This window comes from Xiphophorus maculatus, chromosome 2 (assembly GCF_002775205.1).
Source record: "Xiphophorus maculatus strain JP 163 A chromosome 2, X_maculatus-5.0-male, whole genome shotgun sequence".
Taxonomy (NCBI): domain Eukaryota; kingdom Metazoa; phylum Chordata; class Actinopteri; order Cyprinodontiformes; family Poeciliidae; genus Xiphophorus; species Xiphophorus maculatus.
The window spans coordinates 24,704,495-24,725,898 of record NC_036444.1 but is presented as its reverse complement, the minus strand read 5'-3'; the positions used below and the strand labels follow the sequence as shown (position 1 = coordinate 24,725,898).

Genomic DNA, 21,404 nt, shown 5'->3' with positions numbered 1-21,404 from the left:
TCCAGACACCAAAATACATTGACTTATGGCCACAAAATGGCTGGATACATATTTTTAGCTCTTGGATTGTTTCTAGAGGCAACAGAGACCCAAACTGAAGTACAAACACGTTTAAAAAGTAAATTTTGTTTAACAGTTCCCCTTTAAAATATATATATTTATTATTTATATATTTCTTTTCAAGTTTGGATTAACACCCATTTTAATTTTCCACTCAAAGTAGCAGAAATTACATACTGGAATTCAGACGAGGAACACATAATAAGAACATGTCGGTTACTCATTATTTTTGATGGAGTTTTGCCCTCAGACTTTTGGTCTGCTCTTGGCTGTCGATGTAGGAATGGCAAGACTGATGGAAAACTCTCTCAATTTCACCATGGTAAAACGGAACGAGTTTTCTTAAGCCTTTAGAGAGGAGATTGTAGCAGCATATGACTGGTAAGGAATTTCAAGATGTCTCAAAAAACTTTCAGCTGGAGCGTTACATAAAAGGTAGATCATGAAAGCAGACCACAAGATGTCGGAGGAATTCTCCAAAAGCATTCTTGGAACTGTCGATACAAAAGTGTATGCCTACTAAGGCATACACTGTCATGGGTCTGATGTGCAAGATGGACATCAGAGATGATGGCATATTTGCCATAAACTAAATACTAAATAACTACAACTAAATTCCATGTAAAAGAACCCTATACTAACTGCCAAGCACAAAGCTGGAAGTGTCATGGATTGGGGAAGCTTTGTGGCCATCTCACCATTTGGTAGAACACTCAATCAAAACTATTGTGTTTTACAGTGTTCTTGAGGAAAATTGAGACAATCTCCACCAAACAAATTCAATCTGAAGGAGTACTGTACCCCACATGACAATAACCCGAAACATAAAAGTATATTCACCAAGGACTGGCTGAGAATGACAAAACTGAACATTGTAGGCTGAGTCAAAGCCCAGATCTTGATTTTCATGAAGATGTTATGTTGTCTTGGAACAGCCTGCACATGCAAGAAACTCCTCAAACATGTGAAACATTGTTGAAAGTGAGGAGAGGGACAACACTTCCTCAGACTGATGTCAGAGATGGTAGACGGCTACAAGATTCACCTAACTGGAGTTATTTCTGACAAAATGATTAAGATTAACTATTAGAAACAGGTTCTTCTAAGTCATTTAAAAACACGAGAACAGAAGATTTCTTCATAAAGAGTTGATCTGATGTCCTGATTCTTTCACTTTTTTACATTTGGGGTATGCAACTTTTGTAAAAACATATATATACTGTATATATATATATGTTTTTTATATATCTGTTAAAACTGTTACTATGATGTGACAGAATCAGATGAGACAGATAATCTGTGTATTTCTGCTAAAGGCAAATACACAGCGCTGTCAGAAACAACTAATCAGAGCCAGGGGAGGGTCTTAGTGCTGCCAATCACACTCATACCTGCTGATCATCGCCTCTCCCTTCCTCTCTGCTATGGTACAGCTTCTCCCAGTCAGCATAGTCTGACGTGAATGCTAAAGCTAGTTAGCAATGACAGTGGATAAACAGTTTTCCTGGAACGGTAAGCTGTTTCTCCACCATTAGCACACTTAGCAGCACGTAACCCAAGACTGATTGACAGCATAAAGGCCATTCTCCTGGCTCTGATTGGTTGTTTCTGACCATGATCAGTGCTTTTTTAAAGACGGAAATAATAGCTCAGATTATCTGTCTTGTATTATGGTGTAACAATATAGTGACATTTTTGTTACATGTTAACAATTATGTAAAAAAAAAAATTTTCTTTTTATAAATGTTACATACTGCAGCTTTAAATCAGATGGTTTTTGGTCAACTGGGTAGAACTTCCTTAAACAGATGTAAACATTAGGTTAATTACTTTTTACTGTCCAAGTCGTCTGGTTCCATGTCCAAACTGGTGGAGCTTCTTTCTCCATATGAAGAGAGAAAGTCAACAAAACCTCTGGCAACATTTGACTCCGTTGTCGACCTCTGACCTGTTGTAACACTTCCAAATGTATCCTGTGGGTTCTTTTCATCTGGCGTGCCCTCAGAACGTCCGGGCTGGTTTCTGCTGTCAGGAGGTCGTATGGTAGCAGACTCGGTTTTCAAGGAATCTGTGAGCTTTCCCAGACTTCTACCGTCCATGTCCGGGGGTTTCTCGGGCCTTGCTTGGACTGCAGACAGAGTGATGTCACCATATTCATGAGCAAATCTCTGGTCCTCAGCTAGCTGCAAAGCCTGAGTAAAGTGATGGCCACAGCTTTTCATAGCATCCAGAGAAGATGAAGCATTTCTGTAAAAAACAAAACAAAACACATAAACAAAGGAAAACATTTTAAAATGTATACTAGGATATGTTTATTTTAGCATCTGAATTTCACTGAGATATTTTAGTAAATCTCATTGCTCATGTCATTTATTAAAGTGTAAAAACATAAGCTTATCTGCCTTTTATTGCATTTAAAGCAGTCCATCGCTATTTTTGATTTAGCATGATTTAGTGGATGCAAGTGTACCAGAGACTGCTCCAGAAGCAGGAAGCGGATTATAGCGCAATGCATTCTGGGTCGATAGAACCAAAGCAAACGTGTGAGCCTAGCACTAGCGGGAGAAATGGCTTGTGGACTTTTCCAAAGACAAAAGAGAAACCCTGCAACCGCTAAAATCTGATGCCATTCCATTTTTGTTTACATTTTATGAAGTGTCTTCTTCAGAGGTTTTCATGTCATTTTATTCAGTAGTTCTTGGTAAAGCGCCAGCACAGGCAAGGAGGGAAACAGTTTTTTCAATTAGTTTGGATCATTTGCCTCAGTGCAGTAAGAAAGAGAACAACATTGGCTGAAAATGTAACAAATGTAGCCATTTTGGTCCTCAATCTGCCACCCCATCACTGTACCATCATATGACCTAACAATAATGTACTACATTATACAGACCCTCTTTCTGCGCTAGTGAAGGGCCACTCACTTCAGTGTAATGAATGTTGGAATCCACCGTGCTTATTTTAGACCCACATAAAAAAATTTGATACAGAATAAATCCAGTAATGAATTTATTACATGTTTTTAGCATTGTAGTGTCATGTAAATGACTCTTTAAAAAGCTTCTTTCGCCATGATGAGAGGTTAAATGTGTGATCACACTCACAGGTAAGTGTGGGTGTATTTCAGAGAAGACAAAAGATTTGCCTGCCTGCTCTGCATGAGTTCCGGGTTAAAAGTGTTTCTTTCATTGAGAGGATTAACCTTCTACAAAGCCTCCTCAATGGAAACGTAATGAATCTATTAGCAATGCTTTGCTCTGTTGCTCTACTCCCCTCCCCTGAATTCAACCCCGAGGCGGCAGACACACTCTCTGTCTGGAAGGTCGCTAGTCTTAAGGCGGATAGCTCCTTCTCCACAAAGGTCCGGCTCTTCATTCCCAGTTGGACAAGCGAGAACAGAGTCAGGGGGTCGTGGAAGACTGTGACCCCAATGAGCCTTCTTCCTTGTACCTGCTGGTTCACTCCAAGGTCACCAGTGGAGACACACAAAATGGATAGCAAGAAAGCAGAATACTGGTACATTCAGCCCAGGAAGAAATTGAGAGACCACTGGAAAATGAGTTTATCTGATCTTACTTTTTACAGGTACATGTTTGAGTAAAATGAATATTGTTCTTTTGTTCTGTGAACTACTGACAACATGTCTCTGAAATTCCAAGCAAAATTGTAGTATTTATTTTCAGAAAATGAGAAATGGTCAAAATAAAGAAATGGAGATGCAGCGCTTTCAGACTTCAAATAATGCAAAGAAAACAAGTTCATCTCCAGCTAAAAATAACAATACTAATGTTTTAACTCAAGAAGAGTTCAGATATTAATATTTGGTCGAATAAATATGAGGTTTTCAATGGGCTTCAGTGCAGTGGTCCCTTAATTTTTTTCCAGAGCTGTATATTAAAAAGAAATTCCAGTTGTTTAGCTTGCAGGTATGTAGATACCTTACACTTGACAGCGCCTTGCAACATTATTCATACCGCTTTTCCATGTGTTGCTATGCTACAAAACTAGAGAGAGCTTGAAATGTATCTGAAAGTTTTAACGCTTTAATATTACAAAACACAGATTAATCACACTTCCTATTTTGACCTAAAAGCTTCTCTCCAGCGGACTGTTAACCAGTTCCCAGCAGTGCTTTATGGCACACTGGGAGCAACAAATGACAGAGAAAGGTGGAAGTTTTCCACGACAGCAGACAGCAACAAAAGTTGAACAATTTTCAATTTTCTTGTGTTACGTCTAACACAAGAAAGTTAGACGCAACTTTTGTTGCATTTGAACTTGTACGAGCTCCAAGTTTTACACGCACAAATTCTGCCAGTCACTCGGTTGGATGAGGACAAGCAACTGTTGCCTCATCATACAAGTTAAAAATTTAATGGAAAGGGCCGTTTCTAAATGAACATTTATAAAAAAAAAATATTCCTTTAAACTTTCCTGAATATAAAAACCTGGAAAACAGAAACTATTCAGACAAGTTTGGTTTGAGACAGTAAAACGTTTTTTTAAAAACGTCCATACAGAGGCGGTTTTTGATATGGGCTATATATTGCAGTTGCCCATGGTGGCATGAAAAAGGGGTGGGGCACACAAGAAGTAGCAAATATTAAACAAACCAAAAAATAATAATATATATATATAAATCTTTCAGTAACTGTTCCAAGCTTGAACTTTGAAATAAATCCCTGCAAACAAGGACTCACATTTTGAACCATACTGTGTTGTTTGTGAATTACAAAAATTTTTTTAGCACTGCTGAAACTATTATTATTACAAACTCAACATCGTAACACAAGCTGTATTTAACTCAATCGAAGACATACCACAGTTTCATACCTTACAGTCACCATTGAACTGGCGTGTGGCACCGCTCTCACCTCCCCTAAGCTTCAGTCTGACACAAGGTCAGGTCAGGGGTTAAATGGCTGTGTCGGCTCATGCAAAGCCCCCCAAAATGGCTCATTGTTCAGAGGCCAGAGGGGTAGAGGGTACCCAGTGAGGGGTGGATCTGTGGGGGGAGAACCACACTGCCCCCCCAAGCCATAGGAGTCCTCAGCGTGACCCATTCCAGTGGTCGCTGCCACGTTTCATCTTTTGAGCGACATAATTTGGAGAGGTCAGGAAGATAAGCAGAACGATGACCGCCGCTTTAAGCGCTGGTGGTCCTCGAAGCGCAAGGGGCTTCGACACTGAAGGACTTGTGAAAATAGATGGACGTTGTCTTTAGGCTCACCGCGCCTTGTGTATCAGACATAACAAGGAGAGAGGAAGCATTCCTCGCTGCTTGATGTCAGGCGGGTTGATCGGCTCAACATAAAACAAAGTGGCGTGCTAGTCGCCTGTCTTGTCTTGCCTGTCAACAGACAAGACAACTACTGTTGTGTATTACCTTTTGTTATTTGATCATTTTCTTCCACTTTAATTCTATTTGCATATGACCATTCAAACTAAATGTTCTGGCTGATAAAGAAAGGTATATGCTGGATTTGGGACTGGGACTGAACTGGAACATAATACAACTTTAAGGAGTTGTTAGTCCTTAAAACACGGCCAAAACATCACTTCTACTTTGGTGTAGAGGAGATGTACACCAAAATACATCACTAATAAAAAAAGGACATTGTTGTAGAGGTCTCGTGGTTTATTCAGACCCAACTTTGCATCTTACAAAGTCCTGAGGTCAAATTCTTCATAAATCAAAGAAGGCCTTGAATACATTTAGGGTGTACTTTCTTTTAAACCATAACTTCATTCCTATAAACAGCTTCCAGCTGTATTCTGACAATCCAGCACTATTAAAAACAAACAAGCAATTTCTATTTTGAATTGTTTAGCTAAAAATCTGCATCAAAACAGCAAAAGGATAACTGATGGAAAATGGGTTGTAGCTTCACATGAACCGTGTCAACTTTGTGTCAAATGGTCTTGACTGCTCTTACCTGAGCTCCCTGCTGAGTCGCTGTTGTAAATCCTGAGTCTGCTGAAGCTGCACTTGACAGAGCATGAGGAAACTGTCTGTGGCCAAGCTGAGAGAGGAGTGTGTCTGCTGGCCGTCCGCAGCCTTCAGGCCAGCCACTGCTTTCTGTAATTTGAACCTGGCAGAAAAACAAAACACACGTCAGCTTTACTCTGCTTTCAGCTTCTACGTTCATTAGGAAGATTTTTAATATTATTTTTATATTTGATTGACCAAGAAAAAAAAAACATTCTCTTTTTTCAAGGAAGTCCTGGTCAAGTGGCAGCAATGAAAGGGACAAAAGAAGCACCAAATCATGCGAGTGAAAAGTATAAGAAGCTGCGTTTCCATTACAAGTGTGTGCAAAACTTTTCCGATATTCCGCTAATGTAAAAAAAAAACTAAATTTTTTGCAATTGTGGCATTTCCATTAAATAATAAACGCAATTAAAGTTGCACCTGATTAAGTTGGTTCACGCGAAAAACATTCCACACCGTGATCCTCCAACTACTTCCTGTCATCTTCTTTGTCTTTTCTGCCAGTAGTAACATCTAGTTGTTGATCATGTGACTCATGTGATGCAAAACAAGCGTTTATGTTGCAGTTTTGCGAAATAACACTAATTTCGATACGGCTGAAAAAACACCTCATGCAAGAGCCAAAAGGTTTTATTGAAAAAAAATGAATTGAATTGGCCTGTTTCCATTTGGCAAATCTATTTTTGGAATGGTCAATTGAAAAGAATCTACTGTTGTGCTGACATTTTGGAGTTTGTAATGAACCTCACAGAAGAGAGGCAGACAGAGTCAAACATCTGAAAAATCTTTTGTATGTGATTGCTCCCTCACAAACAGTTAAGCTTGGGTTTATACGCTTTTCTCTTTCCAGATTTGAAAAAATTCTATATGAATTACATAAGCATGTAGCATTGTCCTTAGACTAGAGGGAGGACTGAGGCTCTGTGAAAGAGGTAACTGTAGCCTGAGGCTAAGGATGTGCAGGCAGAAGAGAAATCTCTAGAATCTGCCCCAGAAGTAGACTCAGAGCTCAAAGCAACTAAAAACTGACCAAATGTGGTCAGTGATCAGTGGGAAAATACAGAGCTGGGAACGCTGCAGGACACCGGGGAATAGCAACAATAAAACCTGCAAAAAAATGCACTAAAATATTTTACTGCATCAGGACTTGAGCTCTTGCCAACATGATTATCTACAGCACCACACATCTTTACATCTCCCCTCGTCTCTCAGTGACAGATGACAAAATACTTGATCTACATGTTTAGACGTGTAGATGAGTTTATGCCAACGGGCAAATAAATGTTATCATAACTCATGCCATCCAAGTATTTTCAAAAAAGTTGCTATGGGTGGTGATGCTGTAGGCAATCACATGCAAGTTGCAGTCAGTCTTGCAACGAATCTGAATAGGCCTCTGACTGAAGACTGCTGCTGTGTGTAGCAGAGACAGCAACATGTCCTGAATGATATCAGCGGTTGAATTTTATGGTGCATCATGCTTAAAGGGATTTTTTGAGTTCTTAGTGCACAGTAAGTTGCCTGCAGTAGATGACTTTGTTGGTGCTTTTATTTAACATTAATCCAGATTAGCAGGCTGCTGAAGCTCACACCTGCTCTGAGAGGAGCCGAGAGTAAAGTGGATGTCTACTGTCTTTAAAGAAGGCCAGCTCTGAAAACAAAACTGCTCACAATCCTGCCCTCTTCTCTCCCCCACCTTCTTCTCTGCTACGACATAGCTTCTTACGGCCTATAAATTACTGGTTTTCCTGAAGCAGGAAGTTGCTTTTTTGCCATTAGCACATTTAGCAGAGTGTACATGAGGTTGATTGACAGCCAAGATCCTCCTCCTGGCTCTGATTGGTTGTTTTTGGTCAGGAGATGGCAATAGCAGCTCGGGAAGAAGGTGGAGGAAATCGATCTTTTTACAAATAATCTCTCTCACACACCGTCATGACATGGTGACGGTTTTAACAATTTTTTTTTTTAAATTAAAAACAAAAGTTACATACTGGAACTTTACGAACTCATGACCAACTAAGATATGAGGCAGTATTTATGCTAAACAAATGTAATAATTATTGAATAGTGAATTAAAGTAAGAAAAAACAAACATTCAAATAGTCAGTGTTGCATATATTTTGTAACATTATCTGTGGGTTTGCTAAGGGGGTCCTAAACCCAGAAGCTAATGCTGTTTGGTGTTGCCATGGCATGGAAAAGTTTGGAAATCCCTGAACTAACCTTTACCTTCCTCTACACATTATTTGTCAGGTTCAAGTCAGGATTCTGGCCGGGCCATTTCTAAATGTTAATATGACATTAGAAATATGTTAGTAAAAGTAAAAGGCAAATCAAAACATAAATCTGCCAGGGGTGTAAATAATTACAGGCCTAACAGTAGAGTACATCAGCAGGAGATTCTATGATCTTGACATTTTAGGCTCAAGCACAGACAGTGAGCATGCACTATTTTAGCAACGCTCCCACACCACTCTGACAGAAAGACCCGACCGCAGAAGACGAGATGTGTGTTTACTGTCAGGGAAGTTCCAGTCTGTATGAGGTCCGCTGGGTCTCTCTCTTCGTAAAAATGGGGATTAGATTCCAGCCCTGCGGGCATGTAGTCTGGCCCGTTGTCATCAAACGAAGCCCCAAACCTAAAATATGACCTTTTGAGTTGTTTCATGACCTCATTAGGGTAAGGGATTGTAAATTGATCTGAAATGTACACCTCTGTTTCACACTGGTGAGAAAAATATGGAAGAGACTGTAAGTTCTAAAGCAGTTTGCTCTCTTTCGCAGTTCTTCCTCAGCACATATGGGCAACAAGACTGTACTTCATTCAGTGAAGACTTCCTCCAAAGGTTTCTTAAAGTGCTGCTGGTTAATCAGTGTTTTCATCATCATCTATATCTCCTGCACCCTGGGCCGCCAACAGGGTCTGTAATTCTTAGCGCCTGCCTTTTGCTGCTTCAATTTAGCTAGTGTTATCACTGGCTTGCGATGAAAGGGTGAGGGCTTGGGAGAGGAAATACTGAGGTTTACTATCTTAGATGGCAGGTAAGGTCAAGTAAAGTTCAGTAAAACATTAATGTAAAGCTTAAGTTAGGTGTTAAGAAGGAAAAGCTTTGAGGGTTACTCTGGTCAGAGAAATACTGAAGTATAAACAACAAATACTAAAGTACATTTTAACATGTTCATGTCCTTTTTATTAAATTCAAGTCAAGTTTCAAGTCTTTCACACAAAGACCAAGTCTAGTCTGTAGTCTGTCTGAGTCAGTCAATAATACTGGATTGCTGTAGGTTAAGAGTTCAGCTGTTCAGTTGCCATGAAGTGCTTTAAATTATTCACAATGTGTCAAATAATATGAAAGTGCTCTTTACTTTATTATTGATATTCCTTGTTAATAGTTCTTGTGATCATTTTGTCCGTTTACTACACCGTAAACTGTTTTGACGACTTTCTTCTCTCCTCTGACTCAAAACATTTTAAAGATTATTTTATATATTTTATAAATTATACTTTTTTTTCTTTTTTGCTTTGCCACCCCTATGTAAATTTTTTTGGGGGATGCGACACTGAGCAGGAGATAAATTACAGCATAATGAGAAAGATGGCATGTAGCGAGTTAATTAGACAAAAGGTCCAATAAACATGACAGGAAGTTCTTTATTGGGGCCTGCCCACAGCAATGCATAAGGAGAGCAGTGACTGACTTGCGAACTCGGTCATGACATTGCTACGCATGTCTGCTCCGGTAAAATATTTTCAAAATTTATCTAGGGCTTACGGTTTTCTGTCAAGGTGCTTCAGAGCAAAGTCATGCGACAGGATTTTTCACGCTCACTCAGGTTCTCACCCATGTATTTCCATATATTTCTCAAAAATTTCAGGCCTCGGCACACACCTTCTTTCTCTCATCGCTGCTAATACTGTGAGTGAGGTAGAGATATGAATCGCGGGACTATCGGAGACGACAAATAGCCCTCTCATACGCTTCAAACGGTTTTCGAATATGTATTGCGGTTCCCGAACAGGAAAGAGTTGTTCCGAATGCTTTTTTTCAGTCAAACTGACTGGCTCAAACAGAGAATTGTCTCCCCTGCATGTCTCACTCAGCTGACAGTTGGCACAGAGGATTATTTACCATAGCAACGGAACACAGGAACATTGGCTGCTGGTTAGGACTACAAATACGCATCACTGTAGTTCTAACCATGGTGGAACACTCAGTTGAAACAGAGGAGGACTGAACTGGCCTTTAGAACTACTTGCTGCTGTGGGAGGTATATAACTGATTTAACTCAGTCACTGTTACACATGGGATTAGTTTGGAACTTTAAAATTAAAACACCTCAGAATTAGATTTTCCTAGGCGTAGGAAATCTAAAGTAAAAGGTTTTTGAAGGATTCTCCTGGGCGTAGGAAATCCAAAACAGTATTCAGAGTCTAGGCTTAGCTCTGAAAGAATTTTTGTAGGTTATTTTAGGCTTAAAATAACTGAGGATTTTTGTAGATTGTTCTAGGCTTAGACAATCTATACAAAGGTTTTGCTGATTTAGAAAAATCAGAGGATAAATAGAAAATGGGAGGATCTTTTAATAAACACATTTGTAGTGGAAACGTAGCTAGTCTGCTCATTGTTAAGAAGCTAAAGCTAACGCAAACAAATCGCTAAGGACCATTATAAACCAGCAGCCCACAAGGTCACAGACTAGTAAATCAAACGCACCTAAAGCCTTAATGAACATTTAACATTTTACAGGAACTGGAAGACTTTTGGAAATATCCAAAATAAACATATTCTAATTAGTAATATTCATATCATTTTGGCACATCAGTGTACCTCTTCATAAGTAATTAAAACCAGACTGGTTCCTTCACTCATCAGGAGACACAAAGACTTTTTTTTTTAAATCAACTCCTTGCAACTGTTATAAACATCTGTAAAATATTTATCAGCTGTAAATGAATTAACAAATTAATGATCAAAGATAATTACCCTGTCTATTGTACCAACATTTTGGGAATTATATACACTTGGTGTGGGGCTTCAGTACACACAGATGTGAGTGTGTGTGGGGAGGGGGGACCTCACAGTAATCTAATAGGGCAGGCAGGATCACATGTTTAATCCTGGGAAGGGAACAGGAAGGCCTATGTTCTCCAGGAATGTTTACACTAAATCAGCCAATAGAAGAATTTGATAGACAAATATCGGCTTTTTGGTGGCACGCTCTTTGAACGTCGTTCAAGGCAACTGGTGTTTCAGAGAACAGGAAGCTGGAACTTTTTCTCAAAGAATTCATTTAAATGTGAGAGCTAAAAAATATGACACGGTATGCAGCAAAAACAGCTATTGGTAAGTTTAGATTAAGGGACCAGCAGTGGTTGGTGTGTTTAATATAAAGTACGAACTATTAGACATACTTACATAAAAAAAAAACAATATCTCTTTCTATCCATCTATTAAAACTTCAGCTTACTTCCAATCAGTCTCCTGCTGAAGAGGATTCCCTGTCAGGTGAACTTCCTGTAGAAACACACATCTCTCCAGATTCCCACACACATCTTGTAACTCTGAGGAGGAAAAACACGGACATTTAAATTTACACACAGTATTAAGATTACATACACACATCATGGGAATTCACTTCCAGTTCTTTTCCTGTTACTGGGTCTCTACAGGTATAATGCCAAGACTGTTTTGAAGCCTTGGTCTCTGCAAACTGCAAAGCAACAGTATCTACGTTTTCTAAACAAATGTGTGCTAAAGTCTGTCACTGTTCCGCTGATGTCGATAAAACACAACTTCGCAATTGCGGTGTCTAAATCAGTGTTTCCCAACCCTGGTCCTCAAGGCCCACTGTCCTACATGTTTTAGAGGTTTCCCTGCTTTAATGTGCCTGATTCAACTGATTGCAGTTTTAACATGTTCGCCTCGTTATACACAGATACGAAGGTGAGTTTTACTTTCTTTAAACTTTGTGGCTAACATTAGCTTTAGCTTATGCTAGACATTTTTCTTGTAAAATGTGCTATTTAAGTGTCTAAACATTTGTCATCCATTCTAACGGACAATGTTTTTACCTTGTTTTCAAGTATATTACATGGTTTATGGTCGTTAGTGTCAGAGACCAAGTAACGGGGATTTTACGGTTCAGGCTTTTTGCTTCTGAAGCACAACGAGCCCACAGCTTAACAGTTCTAGTTCAGCTGACTGTTCAGGTTCAGAGTTGTTGCTTTTAGAAAAATATGGCCGTGTTCCGTAATGTCTCCGTGTTATTTCGCTTTATTAGTTTTGCATGTTTCTTGTGAGCAGGACGGTTTGTACAGGCGGATCAGTTGCTCGGCTGTCTGGCTCTGGTCTGCTTTCTCGTTCCCATAAACTCTCTTTCATCCTGAATACAGAAGTGATTCCATGGAAATAACACAGGAGGCTCCTTTACCTTCTGCTTTAGGCTGAAGAAGTTGATCCGGAGTGAAGTGAAGGCTGTAAACTTTGCTGTGCGACGAATATTTACAAGCCACCGTCTTCTTAATTCAGGATCGTTTGGAAATCCATGAAAACTTAAAAGCCCATTATATTAGGAAGACAGCAATGTTCATAGTATTGTTTTATTTGCGTCTGAAATAAGACTTTGTCTTTTCTAGCTGTCATGGTAACTCAAAGCGGAAAAAAGAGAGCCGCATTTGCGCATGCGTTTGTGACGTCAGCGCAGCAGGTGCAAAGAGCCCATTAAAATCACACAAAAAAAGAAAAAGTTTGCTTCTTCTTCTTTTCTATAATGGCGGATCGCAAGCAACTTTAAGGCGCATACTGCCACCTACTGTAAATGAATGTGTAGCAACATTACTTTACATCTATTAAATTCTATTTTTTTATTTTGTATTCTGAAGATAACTAAATAGTGCTTTATTTAATATGCAAAAATACATGATGCTTCCTTCTTTTCGCAATATTTCTTTTATGACTCATGTTAATGAAAACTAAAGGTTTACTTTAGAGCCTTTAGTAGCTGTAAAATAGAAGTCTAAAGCTTTGGATCAGTGAAAGAAATTCTGAATATTTAGCAGATCCTCAAGGAAACTTCCCGACTCCGATCAAGCACACCAGAACAACTTAGAAAGTAGATATTTGAAAAACAACCAAGGGTTGCAATGCCATCATATTTAAATAATCAAATCAGTACAGTAACCAAACTAAAAAAAATGACACAAACAACACACTCACTGTTTACCCAGGAAAAGGTTTTACCTGACAGGCAGTTGAATCTCAGATCCAAATGTTTCAGAGACACAAAGTCAGTCATGGATGGCAGCTGGGTTATTCTACAAAACATAGAGAATTACAGTCATTTCACAACAGATTCCTTCCATAAGTGCATGTATCTTTAAAGGCTTCATGTCCAGTGTAGATATTACGTACGAGTCGACAAAGGAGTCGCAGCAGAACAAATACGAGTTACAAATGAAGAAAACAAACCGTGAACCTGTTTTGTGCGACAGAGAGACGCAGCAGCAGAGGAAGCCAGCAGCCAGCGAGGCCGTGCAGGGAAGAGATGCTGTTATCGTCCAGAAGCAGCTCTCTGAGGAGAACCTGGTTGTTCAGGCTGGGAGGCTGACAGAGAAACAAGCTGTCAGTTCCCTCCAGTCACACTGCGAGGTTAGACTAACTTTACACTGCTGCTGCTGCTGCTGCTGATCCAGCAGCGACTAGCCGACCCCATCCATCAATGCCAGTTGCTTTAGTCCTGCTGTGGTTACTGTCATCGGCACAGGCTCCAACTGAGGAGGCTGTCCTAGTCAGTCTGCTGAAAGGCAGGCTAGGTCTTTATTTTGACACTTTACTTTCCTGTAACTGCCCTGGATTTAACCTCATTTACAGAGAAAACACATGTTAATGAAAAAGCTTCCCATCCCCAATTTTCATGTCTAGTCAAAGGGAAATAGTACCTTCCCTGTAAAATCTTGAGCTGTACACCACTTATTTTATATATGTATATAGTGTGGCCAATTGGAGGAGAATATGTACATGTATACTCGCCTAATTGGCCAGATCATTTACTTCAGATTCAGTTTTATGCAGATGACATTCAGCTGTACTGCTCCTTTCTGTTTTTCAAAATAAATTATTTCAGCACCTAAAAGAAATAACAAGCAGGTCAGACTCTTTAACTTGGCTGTCGAGCCAAATTTAAGTTTTTTTTTAAACAATCAGTCTCTCTTGAAAGTCATTTAAAACAAAATTGTCCAAAACAGTTAAGAACTATTTCCAAACTAAAAAGGTTGGTTTCAAACTGGAACTTTAGTTGCTGATTTATGCATTTATTTCCACTCCTCTCTTCTACTGTATCACATGTATAAATTAAAAAAACAAAAAGGCCCTTGATCACCTTCAGCTGGTCCAACAGCCCAGCAGCAAGAGTCTAAACCGGAACAAACTTAAGAGCACACACTTTTGTTTGAACATCTTTGCACTGTTTACCCTTTCATTTTAGAATCCATATTAAAGACTATACTGGTTTTAACATTCAAACCCCCACTAAGTCACTGAATGGTTAAAAAAGACATTCTAAGACTTGAGCTGCAAGTCTTGTGGACTTGCCCCACAAGCAAAAAACTACTCATACTCCCGAGGAACTGGTTTAAAAGTCGGAGGAAGTCGCTCTTTCCAGACCTCCTCTTTTTTAAAGTTATCTTCAAAATCTTGACCTTTTAAAAAAGCAGCTGAGGACATTTTTATTCAAAGGTGCCTTCTCTTGAGATTATTTTCTTTTATATTTTATTTGTTTATCACTTATTTTGATCACCAGGGCTTGTTTATACCTCAGTAAGGCTGTTGGACCTTAGATCCAGAGTGTGGAGAAGAGCACTGTTCTCCAGACCCTCAACGTTCGCCAGATGGTTGTGAGAGCAGTCCAGGTGGTGGAGAGTATAAACATCCTTAAGGCCTTTGGTACTAATCAGCTGGTTGTGAGCCACTAACAGCTTCTGCAGCCTCCTCATAGACTCCAGACCAGCTAGAAAAAAGAAAATTAGAAGCTAATTGTGCAGACAGAAGCTCAGGAAGAGCAAATAGAGCCTGACGATCCCTTCTCAGTGTAAAAGAAGGGAAATCCTGCCCTCTTGTGGAAGTTTCTCTTCTTCTCACCGATGCGAGTGATGGAGTTGTGAGACAGGTCGAGAACATCCAAACTATGAGCGCCGTTTAAACCGTGGATGGACGTCAGCTTGTTGTGGGCGAGCCGGAGAACTCTCAAACTGCCCATGTGTTCACAGTCCAAGAAGGAGATCTCATTTTCCTGGAATATCAAATGATCAAACACAGCTTTTACTAAAAACACTTGACTCATTTGGTGTGAATTCTAATGACTGGAGTCTACGCTCACGCCTAAATCCATGTAGCAGAGCTCCTGCAACTGGCTGATGCCCTCCAAAGACCGGAGGCCGCAGCGACAGAGGGTGAGGGACTGCAGTCGGTCACATTGGGAAAGAGTGGACAGGCTGCAGGGCGCCAGGTCTTCTAAAACCACTGTGGTGACCTGACAGAGAGGATGACACATTGCAGGGATTTAGCTAGCATAAACTTCAGCACACATTTGCTAAAACCTGAAACACGCACTTGGATATAAATTGGTCCTATTTGGTGTCAGCATCACTGTTACCTCTTGCAGGGACTTTGTGTCTGTGGACTCAAGCAGGGTGCGTGGACTAAGAGGGACCAGAGCGCTAAGTCCACCTGCCCTCCTCGTCCTCCTCTGGCTCTGGAAGGAACCCCTCTCCTTCCTCTTGTTCTGGAGGGACAATTCAGACCAGGACACACAGTGTTCCATCCAGGACAACCTCTTCAGCTCCGTGCACTCAGGAAGGGAAGCGGGCAGAGAGCAGGAAGAGGCAGAAGGCTGTGACTCTGGATGTATTTGGCCAACAGTTTGTAATGTGGAGGTGTCTGAGATGTTGTTGTCTGGGTGACGGAGCGGGGGGGTTTCACAGATGCTGCGTTTTGCTGTGGCCTCACTAGGTGTTGGATCAGGCATTAGGGAGGCCCGCTGACCAGTTCTGCCTGAATTCTGTGATTCTGAAACGTCATTTTCTCCCTTGTTCTCTTCCAGATTATTGCCATTAATCGGCTGCAGATCTGTTTTTGCTTCCACATCTCCTCTGTCTTCAGCTGTATCTACCTGTTCGTCTTTTTCAGCTCTGTCCACTTCCTCACCTTTTGTCCCATTGTCTTTCATCTGGTGGTCATCTTTCTCCACAGGATCCTTCAACTCTTCCTGTATCTTCTCTTCATCCTCTGTTTTTTCCAAATCTTCTCGTTCTCTATTCTCTCGTTCATATCCTTTACTTCCCTTCATTTCTTGCTGAACTTTGGTTTCTTGTTTTGTGTTTCTTCGTTCCTCTCCTCCTCTCTGTGTAACAATCTCTAACCTCTGTCTGATCTCTTTGCCTCTTCCCGTCTCCTCTTTCTTTCTTATACGGCGCTCACTTTCAAAACAAAGACTCTTCCAGTTATCCATCTTTCTCCTATCTTCACTTTCTCTGTGTTGCATTTCCTTCTCTAAAGTCTTCCTGTCTTCTCTTTCTTCATCTTCCTCTTCCTTCCTCATCTCTTCTTGATTCACCCTAACCTCACAAAGGGAACTAAATCTTAAATCTTCCTCTAGTTTCTTTTCTTCATCATCCTTCTCTTGCATTGTGTTCAGTTCATCCTTAAGCGTTACCTGATCCCTTTTTCTCACTTCATCCTCCATCACCTTCTTTCCAGTTATCATAAAACATCTCTTCTCTTCCATTTTTGTTTCCTCTTCCTTCTTTTTCCACTGTCCCTGTGCTGCCAGTCGTCTCACTTCTTCCTTCTCCCTCCTTATTCCGTCTTCCTCAGTGTTTTTTTCCTGTTTGCGTTTTCTCTTTTCAGCTCCCTCTTGTTTCCTCGTCTCTTCCGCCACTCTCCTCTCGCTTTCTTTTTGAAGCCTCACTTCGATGCCTCTTTGGTTTTCCTCCCGTCTTTTCCTTTGGTTCTCCTCTTCCTTTTTTCTCCTCTCTTCCTTCTCCCTTACCTTCGCTTCCTCCTCCGATTTTCTTCTTTCCTCCTCTTCAATCATCATCCTCTCTTTCTCCACTTGCTTTTTGAAGTTACAGAGGAGCTCCTGGTAAAGAAGTAGAGGTTATTCAATTTGCAAAGTCAGTAGAGCAGTAGATTGGTTCATCATGTTACAAACTACATTGAAAGGGTAAACAATTTCTGCTTGGCAACAATGGGGAAAAACCCCCACTAATTGCAAAAAAAAAAGAGTGGTGAGGTTTAGGTTAGTTGAATTAAACTCCACATACTTTGGCGCCTCGGTATACACATGTAAAAAAACTTAAAATATAATCTTCATAACAGGAGCATATGCGACCTGCAGACCTACCTGCTGAAGCTGCAGCTCCTGTTCAAGTTTCTCCTGAGCGGTTCTCTTCCTGAGCTCAAGTTCCATCTGCTGAAACTGTGGATTATTTAAAAATATCAAACCATCCGTTGGCTAATGTCAAAGTCAAAAACCAACAATCTGCATCAGGTTACAGATCTTCTACACTGGCAGTGTTACCAACATCCATCTTTACTCTGCATGATGAGACTGAAGCTGAGCGCGTCCGCTGTGGCTCACCTTTTCAGCCTCTGTGATCCTCCTCAGCTCTTCCTGGAAGTCTGTCTCTCTCTGCTGCCGTTGCTCTGTTTTCTGCAGCTGCTCATGGTGAGGTTTCTCCCGCTCTGGCCGACGGTCGCCGACGTTCAACGGAAAATCTTTCTCAGTCTCTGTTTTATGGTCTGTGAAAAGTCCATTAAATGTTCAGTATTGTAAAAATAAAAAAATTAATTAAATAAAGTAATAGATCCCTTTGTGCTTTTTTTTTGTTGTCACGTGTACATGTTTCAGTTCATCACAGCAAAGATTTTAAATCAAAGATCACATCACAAAAAAACCTCTGCATAATCTGTGAAATCAGGGTTTGCTTGTTTGTTTTTACATATGCAGGGATTAAATGGTGAAAACCAAACCAACTTGCCCCCTAAGCCTAATAACTGGCTGTGCCACAGTAACTTGACCAACAGTCTTGTACAAGAGGAACTTCTAGTTTTCTGTGCTGAATTGTTGTAATTCAGCAGCATTGAATGAATTTCCCACAGGGCCAAACAAAACCAAAACCTAAGAAATGCAGTAGGAATTCTTTCCTTTTGTCAATCCCTTTATTTATCATCTGCTTTTGAATATTTGTAGATGTGCCGCTTTCTGAGATGCTTCAGCCTATTTGCTCTCAGAGAAGCTCTGTTTGTGGGATTTCTTGCTTCTAACGGGCATGGCAACAATCAAAAATAGTAATCTAGCTTGTAAAATATTGTTCCCATGATCAACTGGATCAATCTATATAGACATTCTTATTTACATTTTGCTTTGAGTAAACTTTCACTGCAAACCTCCTTGAAAACAACATATAAGTACGGAAAAGGATTAGGGCCACTGAGGATAAAATAAACTTGACTTTAATCACAACATTCTGACGCTAATCTTTTTATTTTTGTTTGTTTGCTTGAAAATTCAAACTTTTTTCTCAGAATCCTGAGAAGAAAATGGTTAAACTTTTTGGGGGACTAATCCTCTTCTGTGCATAGGGAATATACACCTTCACCTAGGAATTGCACTGCACTTTATCCAGTTTAGTAAAATGTCTGTCTGCAGATGGTGTAGATTAATGGTTTGCAATAATCAGCTCAAATATATATCATATGTAATATGCACATTTCCGAAATATCTGGATGCTCTGATAAAGATTCGATCTTCGTTTTAGGCTTCCTGATTCTGTGCAGCCTGCCGTCTGTAAGGTAGCTAAAAAAGGACATCAGCGACCCCTTGTGGACATTTGTGTTAATCGTTCACAAGATTGTTAACTGAACCAAAAATGTACATTGTAGTTTGATCAGGAATAATACCTCATCTGAAATATATTAAGTATGAGGGTTTATATTTAATAAATATAAACTGAAAATCCATTTCTGCCATGGCTTCACAGTAAAGTGTTCCCAAAAAAGACCATTAATGAATTTCTTTCTAACTATACCTTCGAGTTCCCCGAGGATCAGCTTCTCACAGGCGGCTGCTCGGCTTTTTGAGATCTCAAAGTAGCTGATCAGAGAAGGTGGAAAATCATCCTGGAATCAAATAGTCATCTTGTTTAGTCACACGCTGTCTCCTCTTCACAATCTGCAAATCTGACTGGGTTCAAAGTCAACTTGATAGATATTTCTAACAAAAATTCATCTGCCGTTGAAAACTTCTGCATGACTTCAGTACTGATGTTTTGTTATCCCAGTTTAAGTTCAACTCATTTGAACTGTAACTGATTAACAATGAATGACTAATAATGAAGTGTAAGGAAAGTAACAAATGGTTTAGAGTTTTCTTTCTTATAAATTAAAATCTGAAGAGAGTGGTGGCATGGGCAGTATTAACTTTCTGGCATATATATATATATATATATATATATATATATATATATATATATATATATATATATATATATATATATATATATATATATATATATATATATGCTATCTATAACTATATATAACTATCTATCTATGCTATCTATAACTATATATATACATAGACAGACAGACAGACAGACAGACAGACAGACAGACAGACAGACAGACAGACAGACAGACAGACAGACAGACAGACAGACAGACAGATAGATAGATAGATAGATAGATAGATAGATAGATAGATAGATAGATAGATAGATAGATAGATAGATAGATAGATAGATAGATAGATAGATAGATAGATAGATAGATAGATAGATAGATAGTCTATCACATGAAATCTGTGTAATAGAAGAAATGCGAACAATTTCAAGGGGTGTGAATACTTTAGCGAGTTAAACATTCATCAAACCAGCTGTGTCCATATTAATTAGACTCACCAGCTCGCTGTTGTAGAAGCTGCCCGGGTTTCCTTTAGTTTTATTTGTATTAAGCCTTAGTAAGTTAGCTTCACGTACGTCCTTGTTCTCTGTCATAGTAGTAAAATGGCCTTACGTAATTACCAATTTCCGTACGTGTCTTGTGTACAATAAGTAGCAAGTTATCAATAAATAGTCCCCAGCTATAATACGAAGAATATAGCTGAACGAACATGACCTTCTTTCATGTGTTGAAGCGGTTTCCATGGAAATGACGCTACGCCACGACCTACGCTACGTCACTTCACCTTACGGTCCAAAGTGGAAGTGGAAATGGTCTTAAATAAAAAACTCTATTGAAATCATCAACACCTTTTCCAAAGCTTCTGGTTTAACTCTAAATCTAAATAAATGTGAATTACTTTCCATTAAATCTAATTTAAAAGGCACATTCCTCAATATTTCTATAAAAGACAAAGTTAAATATCTTGGAATCACAATAATTAAAGATCAAAATATAAGGTCAATAGACAATTTTAACCCCATAATTAAAATAGTTGAACAAAGATTTAATCTATGGCTCCAGCGAGATCTCTCTCTTTTAGGACGTTCATTATTAATCAAAGCTGAAGGCATTTCTAGACTCGTTTATCCGGCCCTTGCTCTTGATGTCCCCAAACAAACCAGTACCAATATTAATAAAATAAACTTTAATTTTATATGGAAAAAGAAATGCCATCTTATCAAAAAAAAATATTCTAATGAATAAAGTTGAAAAAGGTGGAACTGAAGCCCTTGATTTCACATCTTTAAACAATTCATTTAAAATTAAATATTAAAAAAATCTTCTAAAAAACCCAAACTCTATATGGAATCCTATTCCCATTTACAACTTTGACAAAATTGGAGGATTACCCTTTCTTCTTAGATGCAATTACAGTATACCCAAAATACCCCTAAAACTATCTACGTTTCATAAACAAATGCTCTTAAGCTGGTCACTTTTGTACAAACACAATTTTTCTCCCTATAAATACTATATCTGGAATAATGAAGACATTAAATACAAAAATAAGACAATCTTTTATAGAAAATGGTTTGATAGGGGAATATTACTTGTAAGCCAATTATTAAATCCAAATGGTCATTTATTGTCTTATTCTGATTTTATGTTACATTTCCAATTTCCTGTCACCCCTAAAGAATATGCTGTGGTGTTTGACGCAATCCCCATTGGGTCATTAAAGCTTTTATCATCTTTACCTCCAGATCCAATTCACTCAGTGCCAAATTTTGATCCAAACTCCATTTATGTTGATTATGATTGCCCTTTTTAAAGTAAAAAAACAACCAACAAAATGTTAAGAAATATTCTATTACGAGATGTTGTTTTTTCACCAGCTTGTATATTTTATTGGT

At 39.2% G+C, this 21,404-nt stretch overlaps 1 protein-coding gene across 1 annotated transcript in view; it reads right to left on the bottom strand.

Annotated features, from left to right (window-relative positions):
- lrriq1 (leucine rich repeats and IQ motif containing 1) overlaps positions 1–20,224 on the bottom strand; it is a 40,783-nt gene extending 20,559 nt beyond the window's left edge. Inside the window, exons 1-13 of the mRNA XM_023347476.1 lie at positions 20,007–20,224; positions 19,137–19,227; positions 17,687–17,847; positions 17,450–17,524; positions 15,701–17,185; positions 15,425–15,577; positions 15,187–15,337; positions 14,862–15,055; positions 13,526–13,653; positions 13,291–13,364; positions 11,519–11,612; positions 5,994–6,149; positions 1,891–2,307 (exon numbers count right to left, since the gene is read on the bottom strand). Coding sequence (XP_023203244.1) covers positions 1,891–2,307; positions 5,994–6,149; positions 11,519–11,612; positions 13,291–13,364; positions 13,526–13,653; positions 14,862–15,055; positions 15,187–15,337; positions 15,425–15,577; positions 15,701–17,185; positions 17,450–17,524; positions 17,687–17,847; positions 19,137–19,227; positions 20,007–20,102 — 3,275 coding nt within the window. The 5' untranslated portion in view covers positions 20,103–20,224. The remainder of the gene's footprint in view (positions 1–1,890; positions 2,308–5,993; positions 6,150–11,518; positions 11,613–13,290; positions 13,365–13,525; positions 13,654–14,861; positions 15,056–15,186; positions 15,338–15,424; positions 15,578–15,700; positions 17,186–17,449; positions 17,525–17,686; positions 17,848–19,136; positions 19,228–20,006) is intronic.
- Between the last annotated feature and the right edge of the window lie 1,180 nt (positions 20,225–21,404).